This window comes from Pelecanus crispus, chromosome 1, assembly GCF_030463565.1.
Source record: "Pelecanus crispus isolate bPelCri1 chromosome 1, bPelCri1.pri, whole genome shotgun sequence".
Lineage (NCBI taxonomy): Eukaryota > Metazoa > Chordata > Aves > Pelecaniformes > Pelecanidae > Pelecanus > Pelecanus crispus.
The window spans coordinates 224524661-224547947 of NC_134643.1; the positions used below are offsets into that span (position 1 = coordinate 224524661).

Consider the following 23287-nt stretch of genomic DNA (forward strand, 5'->3'; position numbering starts at 1 on the left):
TACTCATCTCCAGCACCCAAATTGAAACAACAACAACAAAATCTGATATTGGTAAAAAACAATATTTTTTTTAAACAAAAATACAACGAAAATGTTCTCAATTTGCACTAACTGGCTGGCTAAATAGCACAAACATGCCATCCCATCTGCTGAAGGAATGGTTAAACCATAGAGAAAGCGGTTTTGACTGGAGAGATAAAAATACAGGAAGCAAAACTTCAAAGGGGTAGGTTTCACTAGTTCTTAGAGCACTTTTTGTCTCCAGGTAGAATCTGGGAGGATTTCAGGCACTCACAGAGGCACAAAAGCTATTAGGAGGCCAATTGCTCTAAGTGTCACACTACCATGAAAAGCTGTTGTGGAATACAAGATATTACTTCTTGTATTTAGGAACTGAAGTAAAGTTTTTTAACATGCAGGATTTTAAGCCCTTTCTTTAGTGACTGCCAGCATATCCCACCTTCCCAACACCACTTAATACTGAAAGGTCTGTTTTTCAAAGTTTAAGGAAAAGAAAGGATAGAAAACTAAGAGAATACTAAATATAAACTTATTCCCATTAGTGCTGCAAACATGCCGAGAGCTTGATTATGGAGACATGTCCAGAACATGACCTCAGATGGATTTGGCCCATCCTGAGTGTTATGTGAAAGGTGAAATGTGTTACTGTATAACCTATTACTACCAGCTACATAATATTTAGAAAGCCTTTAAGTGACCTCTTTTCAGGAAATCTGACAATATGGCCAAGGGACAAAACCTCAAAATTTTAGTTTTCCAGTTGGGGTGGTTAATTTTTGTTAGTTAGCCTTTTTAAAACAAATGGCTGGAAGAACGTTCATTTCTATATGGCATGAACAACTTATTAGCAGCAGTATGTTTGCCTGAGGATCTTGTCCCTGCCCCAAAACAAGAAGGTTCATGAGCTGCAGAGGTGCTGAGAACTTCCTTGTGTAAAGCTAGGCTGCCTGGGTACTTAAACTTTTCCTCCTGCTTAATTAACTTGTAAATCCATGTAATTAAGCATCTGAGCACACAGGCACTATTTTAATCCAACGCTCAAAAAATTTTCTCCTGTTCACACACTCCGGCATTCCTAATTAATGTTTTTAATCAACATAATTTGAGCCAAGCACGTGCTTTTCATTAAGATCTATTCACAAGCTTCGTAAGTTTTAGATATTCACTTCTTCTGAGAAGTAACAAAAAAAAATTATTTCTTCCCCAAAATGCAGTTTTGATAGCACACAGAGATCAACCATGGAATTTCTCATTTTGCAGTTTTGCAAGAGTGAAGGGTTGAGCTAGAACCTGCTCTCTCAATTGATTTTCACACTGTACAGCTGATCACAGTGGCTATGCCACACCTGGCAGCATGGTACCATCAGAATAACTGGGATGCAGATACCACCATCACCAGGCCCTGCTTCCTTTTTTGAGAAGTTTAAACAAAGCCAATACAAGCTGTTCTTCATCTTCACGTCTCATGAAAACATTAGGAAACCACATGTGCAGCTTGTGAATTTTTACTACAGACAAATATCGTATCATGAGAAAGTCTTCAAAATGTGGGATTTATGTGACCAGACGCAAACCTTTATGGTGTAGACACCTCCCTATTCTCTTTATAGCTAATGGACAGAAGCAGGCAGACAGCAATTCATTTCCTCCCAAAGTACATGTCCTGTCAAATGAATCACAACTCAAATCATGCCCATCTCTCTCTTCTGGTGGTAAGTGGAACACGCTCTCACAAAAACTAGCTTTGGAAAGAATTCACGGGCCAGTTACTCAAGCCTGGCCTCCTGGAGGAGGTGGCAAACCAGACTGCTTGGTAGGAGAAAAAGGATACCTGACAAAAAGAGACTAGAGATTCTTTTAAAAGAAATAAACACTATCACCAGTCTTTTGAGCTAGATATCAAAAGTAAGCAGCAGTAGAAAAAGTGTACCTGTCAAAAAAAAAAAGTAGAGTTCATGTGAGAGGAAATAGAAAGGATTCAGGACTACATGGAGGACTTTGCCTCAGTTCCCCAAGAGCTTTCCTAGCTAGGAAGGAAACAGGTAAAAATAGCACCTAGGTATGGTCACATACTATAACTTCTAACTTTTGCTGAAACTAGACAATGCAATATATACTCCTTGATAGGGTATGTAAAATCCACTGAAATATAATCAGCAGCAGGCCTGGTGCTGAGGACTGGAAAAAAAAAAACATTTCTTTTAGGACAAAACAAAAAGAAAGGAGGATGTCTTAGCTCAGAGGCAGGGCTAGACAGGAGCTATACCCAACAGCATGCCTAGAAACTGCAAGAGACAGTGCCTGGACTCTCACCTTCCCAAGAGCAGGCAAAGCGCACGGCTCCAGTAATCGGGTTTCAAACCAGCACTGGCGAGCATCCAGCAAGGGGAGCTTTATGAAAGCTGACATCTTCGTTTCTTGTCAGCTTTATGATAGACAGTCAGACACTTTCAGAAGAAGGAACACAGTTCAGATTAGACAGGGTTAGACAGGGCTCCAGTTGGTCAAGTTCATGACCAGCTGGTATAACAGTGAGTGTTTTTTCTGGAGCGTGCTTCATACTACAAAGTGCAAAGGAAATGTGAAAAAACACGCATGAACAAAGCAATCAGGATGACTGGCACACATTTTCTTCTTTCTATTTAACAAAGACTTAATGTTAGGTAGTAGAAGAGTTCTCTTCTAATGGACTGTGCCAGAATGTAACCAGAACTTCCTAATATGCCTCCTGGTTGTTTTTCACTAAAAGCACAGAAGACAGACTTTCAGAAAGCAGCCTTTAGTTTAAATATGCTTTACAAAATCAAGAAACAGCACATTTAAATTTCAAGAGAGCTTATAAAATAAAGACTTCTGGATAAGCAACCTAGAGTTAACTTTTTCTACCACTTTCTTCACTATAGAATATAGAGCTAATGCTTCATGCAGGCAACAGTGACACCTACTGTTAACACTATCAAATGGATTAAACTTTTACAACAGGTAAAACCAACGTGTTTTCCCAAAGACTTTTGAAAGCATATTGAACGCTTCCTTTTCAAGGGTTTCCTTTGTAGCACATCTATTGCTGTTACTGCAGAAGCGAAGTTATTAGCTGTCTTGTAAAGTGCCTTTTAAATACAAATTCCTCAAAACCAACCTACAGCTGGTTTAAAACCTGTGTTTAAACAGTTTAAAAAGTGAGTTTAAAAAGTTGAGACAGTGTTTAAAACCTCTATTATATTTGCCCACAGCTAACATTCTTGAGCTATTATAATTAAAGCAGATCTGAAAAAGGCCTTCTTGTTTACCTCCATACTAGCATTTCCTGGTTTTCACCACCGGAGACACCTAAGTAACCACCCAAAAGTACAGTTACCATAACTTTCTTATATCATACATGTGTCAGAGTAACTGGGTCCTGACTATGCAGTGCCTCTTTTCTGGATTACAAGGGAGAATTATGTAAAAAGGTAAATTCAATTCAGTGGTTCAACATTTAAAAAAAAAAAAAAAAAACCCACAAAACAAACCACCAAACCCAAACCCCCCCACACACACACACTTAGGTGTGTAGCTGTTTTGTTTCAACTACAGCACCATTCAACCAAGTTTTAGCAAGTTGCTTTTTTTCCATTGTTCTAATTTATTTAAATAAATTTTATTTTTGCTGAGGAGAGCAGAGTAGGGGCTTTCCACAGAAGCTCTCCAACAGAGAAGCTCCATGATTTCGACATTCGCAAGGCAAGTCCATGGGTAGCTCCACAGCACAGTTCACAGCACTCAAGCGCCCTCGTGGCAGAAACCTAGAGACCACCGAGGAACGTACACCAAGGCCCACCTCCTTGCTTTACCTCCAGCGGTAAATCGGCACTACCTAGCTATCTAGCTCCTTTGCACGTTCCAGACCAGAAGGGGTTTTTTTTTAATATTTGGAAAGGCTCCTTCCACACATGCTAAATAAGTTACAATAGCTACACAATATTCTCAAAAACCTTACCTAAGCAAAGAGAAGACATCGTAAGAGTTACGAACACAGTTCTGATCCACCTGGAGAAGACTATTCTTCAGGGTACCTGAGTGATCCTTAAGGCAAAGAAAGAATGTTAGTTTAAGAATCAAAAATTTTTCCATCTTGCCTAAAAGCATGCACTTTTGGTAGGAGAACAAATGATCTTGCATTTAATGCATTTTAAATCTGTCTTCACGCAGTTTTATGTACGGTAGGTAGAAATAATTTAAGGTGGCAGTAACACCAAGTTCAAGTCTGGCCTACAACAGCACTTACCCATAAAGATGTTAATGGCCTATCCCTTTATCTGTGTTCTAGACATGGGATGTGTTTTCTTGAACTTTATAATCCATTACTGCACAAATTTTATGCACAGAAATACTGAAAGATGCAATTTACAGTACTGCCAGTCTTCAGCTTCTTATCTGAGAGCCTGCTCAGTAATGTCCCAGAGATGTACAAGACCACGAGACAAAATCTATTCTTAGCCATGCTGTCATACATTTAAAGATCAAAGCAATCTTACTTTTGAATGATGTGAACAAGTTTCTGAAAGTTACAAAAAGAAATTTATGTCATTCTTAAGAGACCAAAGCGTACATTAACGGACGAACAGCAATTCTTCACGCTGCAAAGTTCAGATACCAAGCTTTTCCATATCAGGCATACTCACACAAATTCCTAGAAATGCCACAAACCCAGAACTGTTTCTCCACATGATAAAGTGAATTCTAAGTAGGTCAAACCACCTGGCAGCATTGGCAGAAAGTTTATGAAAGTTTTTAGAAAAAAAGGCATTTGTTCTAGCGTACGAAGTAGCCCCAGCCAGTAGACGTGATCAGCTAATTTTCCAACAGTGATACAGATGTACTCAGAGTACCACAATCCCTGCCTACGTGTTCTTTCCTGCCTCAACAGGCTATTTCCATACAGAAGATGTTGAAATGCACAGTTACATGTCAACATCTACCGACACAACTGTTAGCCACAGGCCATGCAGCACATTCCTTTCCACCAAAAAAAAGGTTCCACCTAAATAATCGTGAGATCTATACACTACACTATGCATCATATTACAACAGAGGCACCATATCAGCAGCTGTCTCGCTCCTTATTTCCATTCTCACGATGCTGGATCCTACATGCTGAAATCCATACATATATCCCCTGAAAAAATACCAAAATAAAAAGATCTTAATGCCTAAATGAACTAGGATGGTGGAAAACTGAAAAAATGCACAACTACCAGCATCACCATTTTACACCATTAAGTTGATCTCGTTTCAAGAAACACTGCCTTCAGAAAACAAAGTGCAAAATTTTTCAGAGAACAAGTGGAGTGGCCTAGAATAACTAGTTTCAGGAGGGAAAGGATTTGGAGCAGCAACATATTTTAGCTTTTTCTTTTTCCCCTGTACTACAGCGCACTGAAAGGAAACTCCCAAAGAGTCAAACACCAAGTGGTCTATACAAACTGTTCTACCCTGAGGAAAGCTGCAGAAGGTGCAATGGAAGGGTTTCAGACTTTTAATTATTAAAGTTTGCCCTTTGAAAGCGGAGTTTGTCTAATTCCCTGCCACAGCATTTATTAGATACAGCCTCATGTATTTGTAAACACACAGACAGCCTTTGCTTGTATGAAATGGCCAGGATCTAGCTGCTTAAAAAAAAAAAAAGCATATGCGTGGACTCTACCTGCATTGATGGAGACCATGTACAGTAGAGAGAGAGATGCAGCTTTCCAAAGATAAGGGTCTGTCCTGCTTGACAGTTGAAAAAGTAGCTACAGTTCAGTATCCCTGAAGAATATAACTTATTCTCCTGTTGCCCTGTACCCCTGGCAACAACCAAATGTTTTGAGTTACGGAGAGCTGTATAGGCTACTTCTGGTTTTATTTCTTTAAAGAGACAACAGAAAGCTAGCCCTTAACTAAAAGCTATACTTGCTTCCCTAAATGCACTTTCTGAAAAGATATCACCACAAGAGGAAGGGCAAGTCTTATCGGTTAGCAGCAGCAAGCATAAAATGGTTGAAAGAAAATCTGAAAGCCAGGAAGGCATTGAGGAAACCAGAGGAGACGACACCTAGTTTTAGGAAAGCAAGTATAGCACCAAGAACTGATTTTGTTGAACCTGGGTAAAAAGGGGTTTTACACACAAGCATGCAGTCTCAGAGAAAACCAAGCAGATTCCAAAAACTGCTAAATGACAGGGCATACTTTAAGTCCAGGTGGACAGCTTCAAAGAAAAAAAAAAAATCTCTGAAGCTCACATCTATCTTATTCAAACATTGGTCCAGTTCAAGCAAATCCAAATAGAGTTTCACTGTGTGATTACTAAAGAGAATGAAACTGTGAGAGGAACAAGTGCTTCAGTGGTCCCATGCCAGAAAGGAAACAGAAAAATAAATTGGACATGGTTGTGACAAAAGAAGCAGAATCCTGCCGAAATCTTCTAGCAAAATTGCTGCATAATTTACTACAAAATACTAATAAAAAAACCCTTGAACAAAACCAGAAGTTGGAGGTACAATTATGTGAAAGTCAAATGTAGTTAACAACCAAGCAGCTATATTGGCAGCAGACACTTGTATTTACACTGAGGAGAAAAGCTTAAACACTAGAAGAGGAGTTACATGAGCACTGTCAGACACCTACAGTAAAGCAGTAATAGCCTTCAGGGCTCAGAAGGCACGCATAGAGGCTTTCAAAACATTCTTTCCCAACTTTTTTCTTGCCATGAGCTAAGTATCCATTGCAGCAAGAAAACTGCAACTTGAATAAGAACATTACCCAGAGAAAACGTTCATTTTTTCATTGCATATCAGCAACAGCCAAGTTGCTGCTGCACAGAAGAGATGGAAGAAAGGTAAAATTCATAATACCTATATATTGTCAAGGATACAGAATTTAATGGCTTTTTGGCATCAGTGGAAAACAAGTGAAGAGTCGGTGATATTAACAACAACAAAGAGGCCCTGGATATGGTCTTTTATTCTAAGTGCCATACTGTAATTGCCTTGCTTACCTAGAATTTCTCCACCAGTATTGCTGCTAGAGTTTTTGACTTCACTGCTTTATGCAACAGGAGCTTCCTACAAAGCAAGCATTTTGAGCACAAACCTGCATTTTGAAGGTTACCTTATATGCAAGTGGGCGTGAAGGTTCCCAAACAGCAGCTAAAGTGCATTACCTAGTGAAGCTGTAAGCTTCCAGTGCTTCGATTTTAAATTAAACAATTTAGCAATTAGAATATTTCTATTTGAGCACGTTGCTCTTGCTGGTTTTGTTTATCAGTGAAATATGCATTTAATCAATAAGTCTACAATTTTCGTCAATAAAAACAATAGTTGTGACAGTCCCTAATGCTCCTGCCCTACTTCAGGTTATTCTGCTACAATAGCTTTTAGGCTCCCACCTCTCTTATCACAGGTAAGTTCACAGGACAGAAAATGGGAATTTGCATTTAGTTCCAGATGGATCAAGCAATGCTCAGAAGTACATCTACAGTGTGTTTTGAAAGCCTGAGTTCATGAAATATCACCAGAATAGTTTAGTCAGCTTCCAACAGTTTTCTTATTTTGGCTCATATGTGGTCTTAATTAATGGCAAAGACATTTAATACACTAATAAAATGCACTTTATTGTAAGACTCCATAAATCTACTTTGGCAATTAATTCATAGTCCAAAGAATTATTAAAGTAACAAGGGTTTTTTTGAGCAATGGCGGGGGGGAAAGAGTACCATACCTTAGTTTTGTCCATTCTGAGATGTGCAAAAATAGAGGACACTTCCAACATTGACTGAAGTGTCTTTGTGCACAGCATTTTCATTAGACTTGCAAAATTATACTTGTAAGCATCTATTTTCATAATGAGGTTTCATATGCGTCAATGCCAAGAAACGAAAACTGCTATTCCATCCATGTATTATCTCAAAAATTGAGGCTCACGACTAAGGTGTCTTGAAGTATTATGAAGACCCATCACCACCACCACCACCAAGAAAAAAGCACCCCAAGAGATCAGAAAATACCCACAGGACCAAGCAGAAAAGGTATCATACTGCAGTTCCCACAGGATCAGAGCCACACACCTGACACCAAAAATCCCTTCCTACAGAAGATTTCAGGTGGTGCTTCACAAAAAATATTTCATATAACCATCAAAGTGGGGCTGTATAATGTCTAGAATGCCCAGCACTGACAGGAAAATTATAAAGCAAGACCAACTAGGAGCAGAAATACCAATTAGGTGTGCACAGCTTCTGAAGGCTACAGGAAGAGTTTGCCTGTGCCAACTAGTTTGCCTTGAATGGCAGACAAGTCACTTAAATACAGGAGGTATGTACTCTACAAGAAGAGATTTAGGTCAAGGAACTGCCAAAGAAAGCAATCGGAAGCTACAGAGCAGGGTGACAAAATACATTTCTAGTTCTTGCAGCCAGAAAGCACTAAATAAACTATAGGGAAGGACAAAGAAGGGGATTATTTGTGCTCTACACAGGCTACCGTTTGTATTTGCAACTTAGTGACAAAGCATGTACAAGAACCAAACGGAGATGTACTTTTAAAGTTCATGAGCTAGGAAGCAAGTCCTGACAACAATCAGGAAAGAGGATAGCGTTACCATCATTGAATTCAAACCCAGATTATTAATACTGACATCATGAAAAACAAGAATCGCATCCTGCTTCAGGAAAACCGAGTTAACAGCGCCGAGATGGAGAATCTGAGCTGTGTACCAAACCATCTACAATTTGAAGGGTAACCATCAAAATGCCAAACACAGTTTGGAGGCTTGCATGCGGCCAGAGAGTTTTGCACACAGGGCCACCTCGCCCCTAGCTCCGCTCTCCCCACATACGAACGGTTACCCGCGTTGTTGACTATAACGCCATTGCCTCCATTCAAATCCACACAAGACTGGATTTGCTGGTTGTGGCTGATGCAGAAACCGTAGCTATGTGTCAAGAGTCATTTTCTCAGCCTGGGACTCCTTATACAACCTATCTATACCACAGTACTGCCACCAGCAATTTGGGATTTAAAAAAAAAAAACCAAACAAAAAACCACACCCCACCCTGTTAGCTGTGCTACATAAAATAAGTTAAGTCTAAACTTTTTCATCATCGATGTAGCAATCAGCACTGCCATATAATTAATTTGGCTACAGTCACAATATTGGCTGAACAAGCACAAATACTACAGAGGAGCCCTGGGGAAAGAGAAACAACTATAGGGTGAAACAGTTGCAACACAGAGCAAATAAATAGCTTTCCATTTAAAAGCTACAAACTCTGGTTTTAAGAGTGATAACCAAAACTTAATCTGCTTTTGTATTTGCCATGAAAATGAGTCTTAACAGCCACACCATTTTCAAAATGTCCTACATTTCAATGAAGCGTCTGCCTCAAAGAATAAAGTCAAGGCTTATTTTCAGCAACTAGGCTTTTTTTGAACTTAAAATGCTATGCTTTAAGTCTTCCCAGAACAGCTCAGATGTCCATGCAACAGAGGCAAGCTAACAGTTCTTATCTGTCATGTCAAAAAAGTATTTCTTCTCAGAATGAAGCATTTTAATGTTCTGAGCATCCAAGTGTGAAAATTTATGTTTAGAAGTTGAATTTCAGCTTGTCACCAGTACTAACAAGCCAGAACAAATACAAGATACCCTTACCTTCTGTTCAAATGAAGCTCCGTAATAACCATCATTGAGACCAAAAATAATCTCATTTGGGTTTCTTGCGTGTATCTGTAAGAAGAGAAGAAAACAAATCATTTTATGGTCAGCTTACTATGACTTTACACTGCAAACAAGCATAAATTACTGTCTGATGGTCAAATGCAGTTTTTCAGCACCTGTAATTCTAGAAGCACATGAAACTTCAGAGAAAACTGAATTTAACCATAGAAAATGCATTTGCTTCACAGTTTTAGTAACAGTCGCTGAGTACATTCAGCCATTCTACCTTGAAATTAGAAACACTGGCCAGAGCATCTTTCCTATTGTTGCATTTCCAGCTGACAAAAATAACTAAGAAACCAAGAAACTAATCAACGAGGTAAGTCTCAAGAGTAATTAGCTTTCACGTGCTAATACCTAAAATGACACTCCAAAATTAGGCTTTTGTGGTCATAGTAGACACAAAATTACTGTTCAGTATTATAGCTAATAACCTGCTATTAATGTAAAGAACATTATTTCAAATAAAATCATGTAGTAGAGTATAATTATTTAGGAGCATATTTAGGGAGCCATTTCTTCTGTTCAGTAAAAAACAAATGGACAGAAAGCTACAATATGAAGGATACTGGCTTTGGTTGCGAAGGAGTTAATTTTCTTCGTAGCAGTCCATACGGTGCTGTGGTTTAGATATGCGACTAAAACCACGTTAGTAACGCAGCAGCGTTTTAGCAATTGCTGAACAGTGCTAGCACAGCATCAAGGCCTCCTCTGTTTCTCACTCTGCCCCCGCAGCGAGTAGGCTGGGGGTGTGCAAAAGCTTGGGAGGGGACACAGCCGGGACAGCTGACCTGAATCGACCGGAGGGCTATTCCGTACCATATGACGTTATGCTTAGCAGTGAAAAACAGGGGTCAGACTTTGCAGATAGCTGTTGCTCGGGGACTAGCTGGGCACCAGTCTGTTGCTAGGAGGTGGCGAGTGACTACTTCTGCATCACTTGCATGTTGTTCTCTTCTCCCGCTCCCCCCTTTCTTGATTTTTTTTTTTTTTTTTTTTTTTTTGCTTTCAGTTATTAAACTGTCTTTATCACAACACACAAGTTTTTCCTCACTTTTGCTCCTCCGACTCTCTCCCAGCCCACCAGTGCAGGGGGTGCTGGCCAGGATCAACACACCATGTGAAGCTAGAGCAGTCATTCCCTAAAAAGCTTTCTTCCGAGATTTTAAAACATCCCAATTTAAAACTAAATGTATTTTTGTCTTTTTTTAAAAGTGAGAAATAAACTATGATCTATCCTAAATAGATCCTATCAATTAACCCATCAAAAAGTGCCCATTGGAATTAGGACAACCTATCTGATTCAAAAGGCACCATATTTTTTGGTGTTTTTATTATTTATGTGATACAGGTTTCTTTTTGAGCCACTTTTACTATAAGCTCCACAATACAGAAAACACCTCACTTTTCACCTCTTTCAAAAGGCTACTAGTAAGAGACAAATACCAGAATTAAAACAGATCTTATACAGCAAGCTCCTTGGACTGAAGATCTTTGATGGGACATCATTACCATGAGAATGGATTAGAAGTGTAAGATACACAAACATTACAATCTATGTTCATTTAACTACATGTACAATCAGACTGCTGTTTCCTTGAAGCAAGGCATTGCAGTTTAAAGCACCAAGAGCTAGCAGTATCATTTAAGAGGCTCAGTGAACCATAGTAGCTTAAAAAATTCAGCTAGTCAAGATTTAAAGTTCTGAAGTAAGCTAACATGAATCTCTGCAATCAAACTTTAAAATACACCTTTCAAATCCATTCATCTCCTTTCTTAGCATTCTAGATATTTGTTCATCTTGATATTTTGTTTCCTTAAGTAAAAAGTTGAGGAAACACTGTTTTCACATTACCTGCTGGCCCAAGTACTTCAACCCGTCTAGATTGACCTTCCATTCAATCAAAAGCTGAAAGTGCTCCTTCTTGCCACCCCAGATCCTCACAACAAAACAAGAGACAGAGGTATCAAGGCGATCAGGCATTATTCCAAAGTCCAGACTCCTCCATGTCGGATTCTGTAGGTATTCAAAGAGGGATAAAAAGAACTCAAACAAGCTGAAAGTAGTCCTAAAATTGACAATTCAGAAAGTAGCAAAGTCCATGTCGATGATTAAAAAAAAAAATATAAGACTAATGAACACCAGCCATTTCACAGTTTACACGGAGTTGAAGCCTACAGGCTCTGCTGCTTCCTTACTCTGTTTTCTAGAGAGAATTCCTGGGTTAAAAGCTACATGCTGTAGAGTGCCTCAGAAACTCAGAGTGGGCTCTGCTTCCTTCCATTACAAGATGTTGAAGAATTTACTTCAGAATTTACTAATTCAGTTTAGCCAAATCAGGAACCTTAAAAGTGGAAGTAACATTCCTTTCCAAGTTATAATTCAGCTTCTGAAAACTAGAGTATAGCTTACGTTGCAAAAGCCAAATTTAAAATGTTGATCTATTCCCCAATAATTAACTTTGCATAATTTATTGACAGGTTTGTTCACATTCTCCTCTTCCTTGACTGATGCTGATGGCAATCCTCAAATGTTGTCACTAAGAGCTCCTCTTCAAGAGATCAGACTTGCCCCTCAAGCTTTACAGAAGCAGCATACATTAAGCTAAACTGCAAACATCTGTTCCACTAGAACTCAGATTGGTAAACACAAGGCATTCCAAGAACTTGCACTCACCTCTGATAACATTTAAATTAAAGATTTATGGAAACTGTTGCAATTGGCCCAAGGTGCAACCAAACCAAGTCAATCCAACACTACTGGTGCCAACAGCCAGATACCGACTTCAGGACTTCCACAGGCCACAAGTCACAGGCTGTCCGAATGCAGAAGTGGGAAAGTACTTTTTATATGTATCTCCCTCCTCTGCTGTGCACAGAAATGGTAGCTCCTCCAAAAGAAAAGGTAGGAACGCACCATCCCACGAAAGAACAAGCCTTTCCTTCTAGTGCTTAAGCAGCTTGGGACAGGCCAAGCATCTCTGAACTGGAATTAGGCAATTTAGAATGAGATGCCTCTGAAAAGAAGGGAGGGGCAAAGTTACCCAAGTAAGTATTACAGAAGGAATGCATTAATCAAGTTTTCCTAAGGAGAAGGGATATTTGGTAGCTATTCAGGCACGAGAATAACAGGCCATTAAAATACCCATACATGATGTGCGGAATTTGCTCAAGACATCTTTCATTTGGATTTTTGTCATTCCATCTCATATTTCCTTTGGTTAGATTCCCTTTTTTGTTATTCCTTTTCCTGATTTAGAATAGGCAGAACTCAAAATCCTGAAGTCTCCAGGAACTTGTCTCTTAGACAAGCCGACAGCCTTGTGGATGTAGACAGCTTTTCCTCCATTCAGGAGGTTTTCAAAGCATTTGCAGCCCAGTGTGCTATAAATGGTGCAGTTCTACCTTTGTTAATGCAGACATTAAAAAGTCTGTTTAGCAGGTTTTCAAACTCCCTTACCCAACACTTGCAACATCCTACTCCCAAAGAGACCTACCCCTTCTTGGTTGTAATAAACTGTTCAGTTCTGGTCCCTTCACTGATCTGAACTGGAAAATTTAGAAACTCTTAAGATGTTTTCAAAGTTCAGTTTCTTAAAGCTATTAGCTCTTCAAAGAATATACGTGTTTATATATGCAGGCACATGTTCCTTACTGTGCACCTATACGACAAAAAGATGTTCAAAGAAATCAGTGGCATATTCTGCAACACCGTTTGACTCTCCCTTTATTTGAGGTGTTGCAAGCAGGGCGTCTGCTTCTACGCAGAGGTTGCCAAACTGCACAACATGAGCTTCTAACGAGTCTGTGCACCCAGCAAAGTAATATACAAGTACTCCTTGAACAAGGAACTCGCAGACATTTAAATAAAAGCAGCTATTTCTATTGCTAACACCAGCAAGAACAGGAAAAAAAAAAAAAAAGAAAAAAAACATTAACTGTAAACAAGCCTGAGTTACAATGCCTACAATTCTCAGATACTGAAAGAAGTTAAACCAGTAAAAATCCAGCTAACATTACTTTGCCTGTTTGGTGTTCTTAATTTTTCAAATGGATATATATTGTAAAGCTTAACCTGAGCGCTGAACAGTTTTCACATGAAAATGCCCCATCTGCAGAAGCACCAACAGATTACAGCCCCCCAGCTGTTAAAATGAACTTGCTTTTCTACTATTCAGTAACTTGCTATTCCAACCCTTGTGAAAAGAACCTAAAAAGGAGGAGAAGAACACGATGCTCCTAACAGAACTAAGAGTGGAAATCCACATTTAACAGTTATGGTATGCAGGAGAGAAATCAATATAGTGCAGTAATAATAAAATTTTAAAAAGAAAGTTTTTACATATTAAAATAACTTACCAGAGAATTCTTGATCACCTCACTCTTATAAAATTCTAAAGAAAAATGAGTAAAAACACACCTTTAGATTAGCTTAAACACTGACACAAACCTTAGTATTTTAAATACAAAAAGCTAAAAGTAACACTTACGAAAGACAAATGCTAGTGGGTCTAGTTTATCAGTAACAGATTCATGAGAAACACTTTAAAATGCATTCATGCTTTTGACTAAAAGTACTCATTCACACTTAATTATTAGAAATCACTATTTAAATTTAGCATTTCATCTTTATACCCAAGATAATCCTCGTGATTTACTGAGGCTTTGGCTTCTGGGGAAAGAACGTGCCCCAGTACTTTACAATATTTGGATGACACTTGCAAAGTGACTAGTTTGTCATATGACATCTTCCTGGAGGAGTGCAGCACGGATAAACTAATTGCACTGCTTTCCTGAAGAGCAAGGGTGACCTGTTCCAGATGCTTAGAAAGTGAACAGCCAAATTACCTCAAGGAGGTGCCAAGAGCCCTCTATTTAGTTGGAAATAAGCAACTGCTGACACATGGACCTTGGCTTTCCCAGCCAAAACAAGAGCTTAAAATCTTTAGGTAGACAGCTCTGGAGGCTGGAATACAGATTTTGTACAATATCCTTCAGTCCACTGGAGTCCAAGGATAAAGCTTTGACAGAGAACAGTCCCGTACACCAAACACTGCAGAAACAGTCATCAGTTACAGGTTCAACCAACCACCACAAGTTAGCAAGCTCAAGTTATGTACTCTTATCCTTCCAAAACAGCAACCTTGGGAAAAAAAAAAAACCAACAATATTCAACTACACTAAGCTGAAAATAAAAGTCAGGAGGAAAAACCAAAATTCTTTTGCAGAGGTCCAACTGTTGATCATATCAAAAGGAGCATAAAAATGTATTTTTAATAACATGTCTCCACAATGAAGAGCTATACTTTGTGGTGGAAAGCAAAGCATTAAAGAGAAATGAGATCTAACACTCAAACACAGTTATCAAAAGCAGAGCAGATGCCCGGATGCTTCTTGGCATCAGCTGACAACTCTATTTTTGGAAAACCTTGATAGTAGTAAGCGCTGGTTTATGCTCTGTAAAATAACTGCTATGCACGGACTGGAACGCTTCCCCCCATGCAAAGCACCCAAGGCTCCAAAGGTTTTTCTGTGCTCTTGGAAGTTCCCAAGTTTCATAAGTTATCGGTGGGGGGAGAGAAAAGCAACAACAAAAAGAGGCTGATTGAAGAGACTACAAGATCTGTCATCTGGTTTGCTTCCTTGCTGAAAAGCTTTTATGAAGTTCAGGAAACTGAAGAGCTCTTTTTCCACTGTTAGCATATATGATGCAAATAATGGCAGCAGGTTGTGAAGGCAAAAAAAGGACAGAGAATTCTTATCATAAGAATTCAAAGATTAACTAGTAAACAAAGCTGATAGCAAGCTTGGTTTACCTTTGTATATCTTGGCGTTATCACACAAGTGAAGAGTGAAGTACGTATCCAAGAGGCGATAACCATTCTTATTGATAATGTTACGTGCAGCGATGTTCCGAAGATGACGAAGCCGGCGCTAAAAATAAGAAAAAAAAAACTAAATAGTTAAAGAACTTTCTTACATTGAAATTGAACCCTTTCATTTTTTTTGTGTTAAAGCATTTTAATGATTTCCAAAGCACTGTTGTCAAAAAAGAAATCCCACCAAACACTCAGGTTTTTTTGGCAGAAAGCTAGCGTGAACAAAAAGCATTCAGCAAAGCCATAGGAAATCGACTGGACAAGCAACAACTAGCACCTACGAGCTCAGATTAAGCAACTCAAGACAAGCTATTCTTACTCATGTCCTATACATAATTTTTATTCCACGTGTCTAAATCACCCCAACTATTCAAGCAGTTTCAGGCAAATATGTGACACTGTTAGCATTAAACAGCAGCAATATCACCCAGGTGTTCTGCATCATGACACTAGAAATGCTTCCCAGCCAAAGCTATTTTCACCAAGCACTAGCGGACAAAGAGCTCCAACATAAACCACCATCTAATCCAGAGCCATAAGTAACTGGCTGAACAAGGCTTCCTGAAGTCACAGTAATCCTGGGAACTGCTGTAACAACCTTAAATAAAAGTAAAATACATCAAAAAGACATATCCAGATTTTCAGGAAAAATTAAAGGCACAGTCAAATTTGTGATGTCTGTCAGCTGCCTTCTGCTTGGATAAGAGTCCTCTTCTCTTGGATTGAATACACTGGAATATGTCACTAAAATCTTTAATTTAACTGATTTTACCCAACTCCAACACTACGTTAGTTTGCTACAATACTGTATCTCAAACAAAAATCATCAGATTGAATCAATTTCCCCTGCCCCCAAGTGCCAAATAGCTTTAATAGTTGTGGCTAAAATCCTCAGCTTCAAAGGGTACAACGCCCTTCGTCCTTGACAAATATTTAACATTACTATCTTATTGTTAAATTTAACTAGTTAACAAAGCAATTTTGTAGGACTGTCCAGTCACTCTTAAATCATTGCTTCACTGTGGTTCTTATTTTAACTTTGAAAATCCCCGCATGCTTAAAACAGCCTACCATGAAGTTAGCACTCGGCAAACTGCCACGTCAAATACATAAAGTTCTCACCAAATCCTTCAGTATCATATTCTCCTAATCAATCTCTCAGCCTACCAGTGTCTCACCCATCTACCATGAGGGCGTTGACAAACAGCTCCCTATCCTTTTTGGATGACCACAAACCACCTACAAGCCTCAAACAACTGGTTTAGTGCCTTCTTTTACCACAGATTTTGTTTTACAGCATACTTCTTTTTCCCCAAAAGCTTGTTAATTTGTAAGTCTGGATCCACCTTAAAAGAAACATGCTCATGTTCACCAAAAGCAGATTTAAAATGTTTTTGAAACCAAAAGACAACTTTTCCATTTGCAGCTTGTCCTAAAAGGCTTTTAAAGAGTTGAAAGGCCATCATCTGTTTTGGAATCACAGTATGACACTTCATATCACTTAATATCACTTAAGTGATACATATTTCCAGGAAGGAAAACTAATGTAAGAATAACATTAAATTTCTGTTCAGGTGACAGACTCAAAACCACCAGTGGAGTCATTCCTGCAAAGTCTATTCATGAGTTAGAATAAAAACAGAGCCTGAGATGGGATGCTCAGATACCCCTAGCATATACATGCAATACAAAATAAAAAAAAAAAGAAAATAACAACCTTTTAAGATGCTTCATTGCAGAACCACATGGTCTTATTTTGTTAGGAAATGGTATCAAAAATGTCAACAGAAAGATTAAGCCTCACTTAGGAAAAAAAACTACATGGACCTTGTACATTATTTCAAATCTAACCTTAAAGCTGTGTAGTTTTGCTGGCCATTTTATGAGCAACTTAAACACCCTTTAAGAAATGGCTTTGAACATACATTGCACTTCCTATAAAAATGATTTAAGGGGTTTATGTGCCATCTCTCTCCCTTAATTAACTTCAGTAGTATACAAATCAATCATCTACCATGCTCATTTCCCCCTTCTTTTTTGATTTTTTTTTAAATCCCTTACTACCCAGGAAGAGTAGCCCACATAGCATCTAACAAAGGCGGCAACTTTCTCCAGGTCATTTCAGTATTGCAAACTAATTGTGTAACTGGTTTAAGTAGTATGTTACAACGAAGTAGCCCTCAAGCAAAGCCAAACAAGTTTCTCTTCTTTCACTATATGCAATAAGGTCTGGAAAAAGCTGTAGAGCATCATAACGTACAGCTGCATCTCTGGACAAGAGCAGAGTCCTTATCTCCATGGTTCGTGACTTCTTTGTACCCTTCCAAGTCTGGAATTTATCCCTAAGTCTAAAGTCTCACTTCTCCGAAACCAGTTGGAAAAGGAACATTAAATCTGGGGCTGTGAGACCACAACACAGTTCAGGACTCAACATGCAACAGGTAATGAACGTCTACTTAAATCACCAACTTAGTCATCGCTCTCCTCCTCCCTCCTGTCCCACTGCTTGTCCATTTAGCCTAGCTGATAAGGAACAAGTTTCCAATTACACGGACAGTTTTCTTGTTCACAGTCTTTAGTATGAGGTCATGACGACAGAGGGACTTGGATCCTGAAAATAAACCGTCCAGTTTGCCCACTACATTGCCACTGATATTATATTGCATTTTCAGATTTCCTCACAACTCTACAGAGGCAGCAGTTAATTAACCTCTCCTGACCAAAGATAATCAGCTTTGGCCAGGAGATCATCAGCTATAAAGACATATCCAGAAGAAAATTCAATAAGGCTCTAAAATTCTTCATCAAGGGCTCGCAGCTGGTCTGTGACAAACAGTAAGTATTATTTTTAGGGAATTTTCAAATCTCTAGTAAGTGTTACCTCCTACGTGTTTCATATCATTTTTGCTCGAGGTGTTAGAATACGCAAAACAAAAAACCTCCTGTGTTGTAGTTCAGCTAGCGCCAGCATCAGCCAAATCACCCTGCCGCCAACCCCGGCTGCTTTTTTGCACTGCTGCATCGCCCTCCTCATTCGTACCACCATAAATACCCACTTGTGCAGCTGCTCGGTGAATCACACTGGGGAACCCATCTGGGTCAAAGCTAACCACCTCTCTCTTTTGCTGGGTTAGTTTCACCAGATCAGTTCCTCAATGTGGTTCATAACGGGGCCGTACAAGCAGGGACAGTCCAGCAAACAAGCAGCCAAAGGCAGACAGGACCGCTGAAATGAAACCGCCAGCTTTAAAAATACGTGGGGAGCTACTTACAGCCCCGCACTTCTACAAGCAAAGCGGAAAGCGGTTCACCAGGAGGTATCAGTGCATTACAAACTGCAAAAGCAACTCTTTATGGAGAAGTGACCTATTACGCTTTACACTGCATACAGTAGCTGCAAATAATCCTGAGTTCTTTCATTTCCTTTTTCTTTTAGGTGAAGTGGGAAAAAGTAGTCACTTCTCATCAGAGAGAAGCTTTAGCTATTTGCTCTTTCTATAAAAGTATCAAGAAATCTCCACCACAAGGAGGGATCCCCACAGATGAGATGCTGTGCATCTCATTCCAATGTGCAGCCATTCCAAAAAGCCCAGTTTAAAAAACGAAATACAAGTGCTAAAAAAGCATGATAAAGTGCTTTGGCAGCCTCATGAGTCACAGAACTTAAAGCAAGCCAGCTGTGTTTGCAAGCTGATAGCGCAGGATCTGCTTTCATAAAAAAAGATAAGCAAAATATGCAGATGAGTGTACATAATTCTCACCGCTATCTCCTCAAACAGTTGACAGTCTATCAGCAACACAGTATTGAAGATCTCCAACACTACACCAGGCACCTTAATAAGATATCCTACTGCAAAAAAAGTTATTTTTCAGCACAGCACTGATTCAGGTAAGCTCTGACAAGCAGAACTGATACCATTAAAAATGGTATTTAACTTTTCCAACAGCTCTAAACTTCGCACACACAGCCTGAACGATGGTGTAGCTGGATCATCACTTAGCAAAGTAGTAGAGCAGGTTTAACAGCTCATTCTAGGGAGTTTGTGACACACAAGTTATTTTGATTACCGCAATAGTCCTAGTCCTTTGCGCTTCCCAAGAAAGTGAATGGAGCAGTGAAATTACACAGTAGGCCTTGTTATCACTCGATTTAGTTGCCAATCTAAGTTGCAACTGAGCAAAAGCAACTGCTACACAGCAGCTCCGTGCTGAGCGACATGAAAGAAATCAGTGCTTCCTTCTACCCTGAAAATAGGTGAGAAGAGATCCACTGATTTTCCTTTAGAAGAAATCCTGAGCTGTAGCTTGTATTTTAGAAACGCTGCTGGAGGTAAAGATATCACAAGTTATAAATGTACTAAAGGCTGATCAGGAAAGCTTTAGAAGAGGTCAGAAGAGCAGCTCCTACCATCAGGTTTCACCCCTCGTGCCTGCAGAGCCACAAAACTGGCTTCCCGGAATTCAACAGCGGGATCTTGACAGAGCTGCTATGGAGTGCAGCGATCCCATCCATGCTCAGCAATGAGCAGCTTCTCTCAAAAGTCAGGGGTTTTTTTCTTGTTTAAGAAAAGCACTCAGTTTTCATCATTCTGAAGAACTATTATCAGTTGTTTAATGTATCTAGTTTGCCCATTCAACGACTTTCTGGGAACCTCTCCAGTTTTACTGCAGGCCATAAACAAGTCAGGCTGCTACAGCATAAAGTATTTTGATCAACATTCTTGTTAATACTCTGCTTTTTCATCAGATGAGCCCAGAACCCTTCAGTCTACCAAGTCTTCCGAGGTTTAAAGGACTGAAACTGCCCAGTCCCTTCATGCTTTAGTTCCCTCAACACTTAAGATACCATAATCTTTCACCACCTCTGCCTAAAACACCACCTTCTGCATCTAGACACTTGTTCCCATCTCACACAATGTTCCCTTGTGCATTTGTGCAGTCTCATGGAGAGGGTCAGAGAATTTATTCAAGCTACAACTGGCAAAAAAAAAAGTTAAAATTAACTTAAAAAATTAAGTATAAGTTCCTCCAATTCAGCTTACTACAGCTACACAGATGTGCCCAGCACAAAAGCCAGGCAGAGCAGGCAGGAATAAGGTGGCAGGGTTTTTTTTAACACTGCAGTTCCTTCATGGCTTAAACTGATCCAGACACCACGCTCTGCTTCCCTCTGGGCCTGGGAAACTGAAGTCACAAAGGTATTCACTGCTTTTTTTGTTGGGTTAAGTCTAACAATCTGGTATCATCAATAAATATCACTGCAGAGATGGGGGGTGGGGAGGAAGGGAAGAAAAGGGAATAAGTCAAAACAAGAGAGAGAAGTGCAATGTTGCTAACAAAAGGTCTGGACTGTTCGTGGAACCACATGGAGAACAGCGACTACCTACAACAGCCTAAAGTATTCATGGAATTTCATAATTATTTGTTCAAGGTCACATAATAGGTAGCAAAAACAAGCACAGAGAGTTCCAACTCCTCTTCCATCTTAACCACTTTATTACTCTCTTACAAGAATCTGATGGCCCTGGGAAAATAACAATGTAAGTATATCCGAGCTGGATGAGAACACAGCCAAACACCATTTTTCTATCTTCGCTCCAAGCATGAATTGTGAAGCTCAGGTCATTAATATGGGCAACAGCTAAGCTTCATTCTTTATGACACGGAGCCTATCATTTCATTAGCAGCTAAGATGATCTAATGGCTCGCTGCTGGGAAAAAGGGGAGGTCTGTCTTCTTTCTGTCCCACATCCGCCTCCTCCTGCCCTTGCTCCCAGTTGCATGGTCTGCCCTCTTTAGCACTGGCTCTTTCAGCAAAATGATTCATGAATTCTTGCTCCCAGCCGAAACACCAGCACTTTGACACCTTAAATCAATTTGCAAAGGTGTCAAAGGGGCATCTAAACCTAAGCAAGGCAGGCAGTTTAGTTTTGTCCAGCAATAGCCATCCAAGATGCTAGCTGTCACATACCCCCCTCTGTGGAAGGAGGGTTAGGGCTGAAAACTCCTTCAGATGTTAATAAAAGAATGACAGTGGGCCTACTGCATCCACGCCCATGAGCAAGTTTCAGAAATTCTGTTGGAACAGTCTGATTTTTATAGAACTTAGTAAATTTGAATACATTTTCCAGAATGAAGTTTAAATTCAACTGGCCAAGAAGAAATTTTTTGTAATTTTTTTAATAAAAAATAAAAAACCAAACCTTACTTTCACCAGAAGTGTAAATACAAGGGTAAAACCAGCATAAGAGGGCTGGGAAACCATCTTGTACAAGCAAAATCAAAATTTACAGAAATTATTTAAAAAGCCCAAAGTTGCTAAAAGCAAACTACCACTCAAGGTTCTCACAGAGGCCTGATGACCTGAAAAGCAATCAGGTTTTCTCCAGAAGACACACTGTACAGGACTTTCAACACTGGCTACAATTTGAGCGCTAATTCTCCTTTAATGGAGCATCCTACCCGTCAGATAGTTTTTAACATAAACACCAAGACATAGTACTCATCTCTGGACACCATCTCCGATTTTCAGACTGCTGCCCTCCTCATGATTGTTTCAAGGGAGAATATTCCATAAATTCTTTTCAGGTCAGGATCAGCTCTGACCTCTGTACAAGCTGGTACATATTCTGGTTTTACCTGGCTTTCACATGAGTTTCCTCACTTGCTTGCTTTATGACCCACAGTAGCTCTGGAAGAATTTAAGCAAAATCCTTCCAACTATTTTAGTATTAAAGCAGGGTGCAAAGATTAGTTAGCAACACAAACGTTACTACAGCAAATCGAGTTGTTTCGAACTTAACAAAACCAAGCTTGGAAGGTCAGCTATTTGGGTCTCTGAATATTTGTTGTAATTAAGTCACAGAAAAACACAGGGCACTCTGTGCTCTGGAGCTCACAGCAGTCAGGTTGAGGGGTTTTTTTTTGTTTGATGGGTTGGGTTTTTTTTTTCTTTTCTTAAAAAGCATAAAAGCTCTAAAAAACCTATCAAAATACAAACTTTATTTAGCCAACATGAGCATTATTTATTATCAGAGCACTGCTCTACACCTCATTGTTACAACTTCCTCCTTCCTCGGCTTTTCACTACTTGCTTTCACCCACCAATACCATTTTGAATATTAAGTAGCAATCATGTGATCCAAGTTATCAGAAGTCAAATGGTAGACAGGAATGCATAACTTCATTCAATTTTATATAAAGTTTTCAAGCTGCCTTGTTTTCCAATCTGATACACCCCACTACAAAAATAAAAAGGTACGTCACAGAAGGTTTGGGTCAAGACTGCCACAGTATGCAAAGCTTTTAATATCAAAGGAACGTAGAGCGGGAAGTTTAGATACTATTCAGATGCGTTGTTACCTAAATCCACAGGAAGGACAAGAAAATGCTTGTACTCCAGTTTACATGCTTGCTAGGAGAATTTATTTATAAATTTTGTAATTAAACAGTTTTCCACAGTTCAGCTTTCGACAGCTCAGAGTCAAGAGAATCACACGTGATTTCAGATCTACTTCAGAAGCAAAGCAGAAGCATTTGGTATGCAATTTTGTAGAACACACCATAAGGAATTTTTGGAATTCTATTTTAACATCCTTCCAGCACACACTTGAAGATAGCAAGGCCCTCAAAGCTACACAACCATCATTAG

General features: G+C 39.3%; 1 protein-coding gene across 3 annotated transcripts in view; it reads right to left on the reverse strand.

Moving 5' to 3' along the window:
* UVRAG (UV radiation resistance associated) overlaps positions 1-23287 on the reverse strand; it is a 101937-nt gene that overhangs the window by 66693 nt on the left and 11957 nt on the right. For all 3 annotated transcript variants that reach the window (XM_075721333.1, XM_075721348.1, XM_075721341.1), the window contains 5 exons: positions 15574-15691; positions 14117-14151; positions 11613-11774; positions 9692-9766; positions 4001-4086 (listed from right to left, as the gene is read on the reverse strand). In XM_075721333.1, the coding sequence (XP_075577448.1) occupies positions 4001-4086; positions 9692-9766; positions 11613-11774; positions 14117-14151; positions 15574-15691 (476 nt within the window). The remainder of the gene's footprint in view (positions 1-4000; positions 4087-9691; positions 9767-11612; positions 11775-14116; positions 14152-15573; positions 15692-23287) is intronic.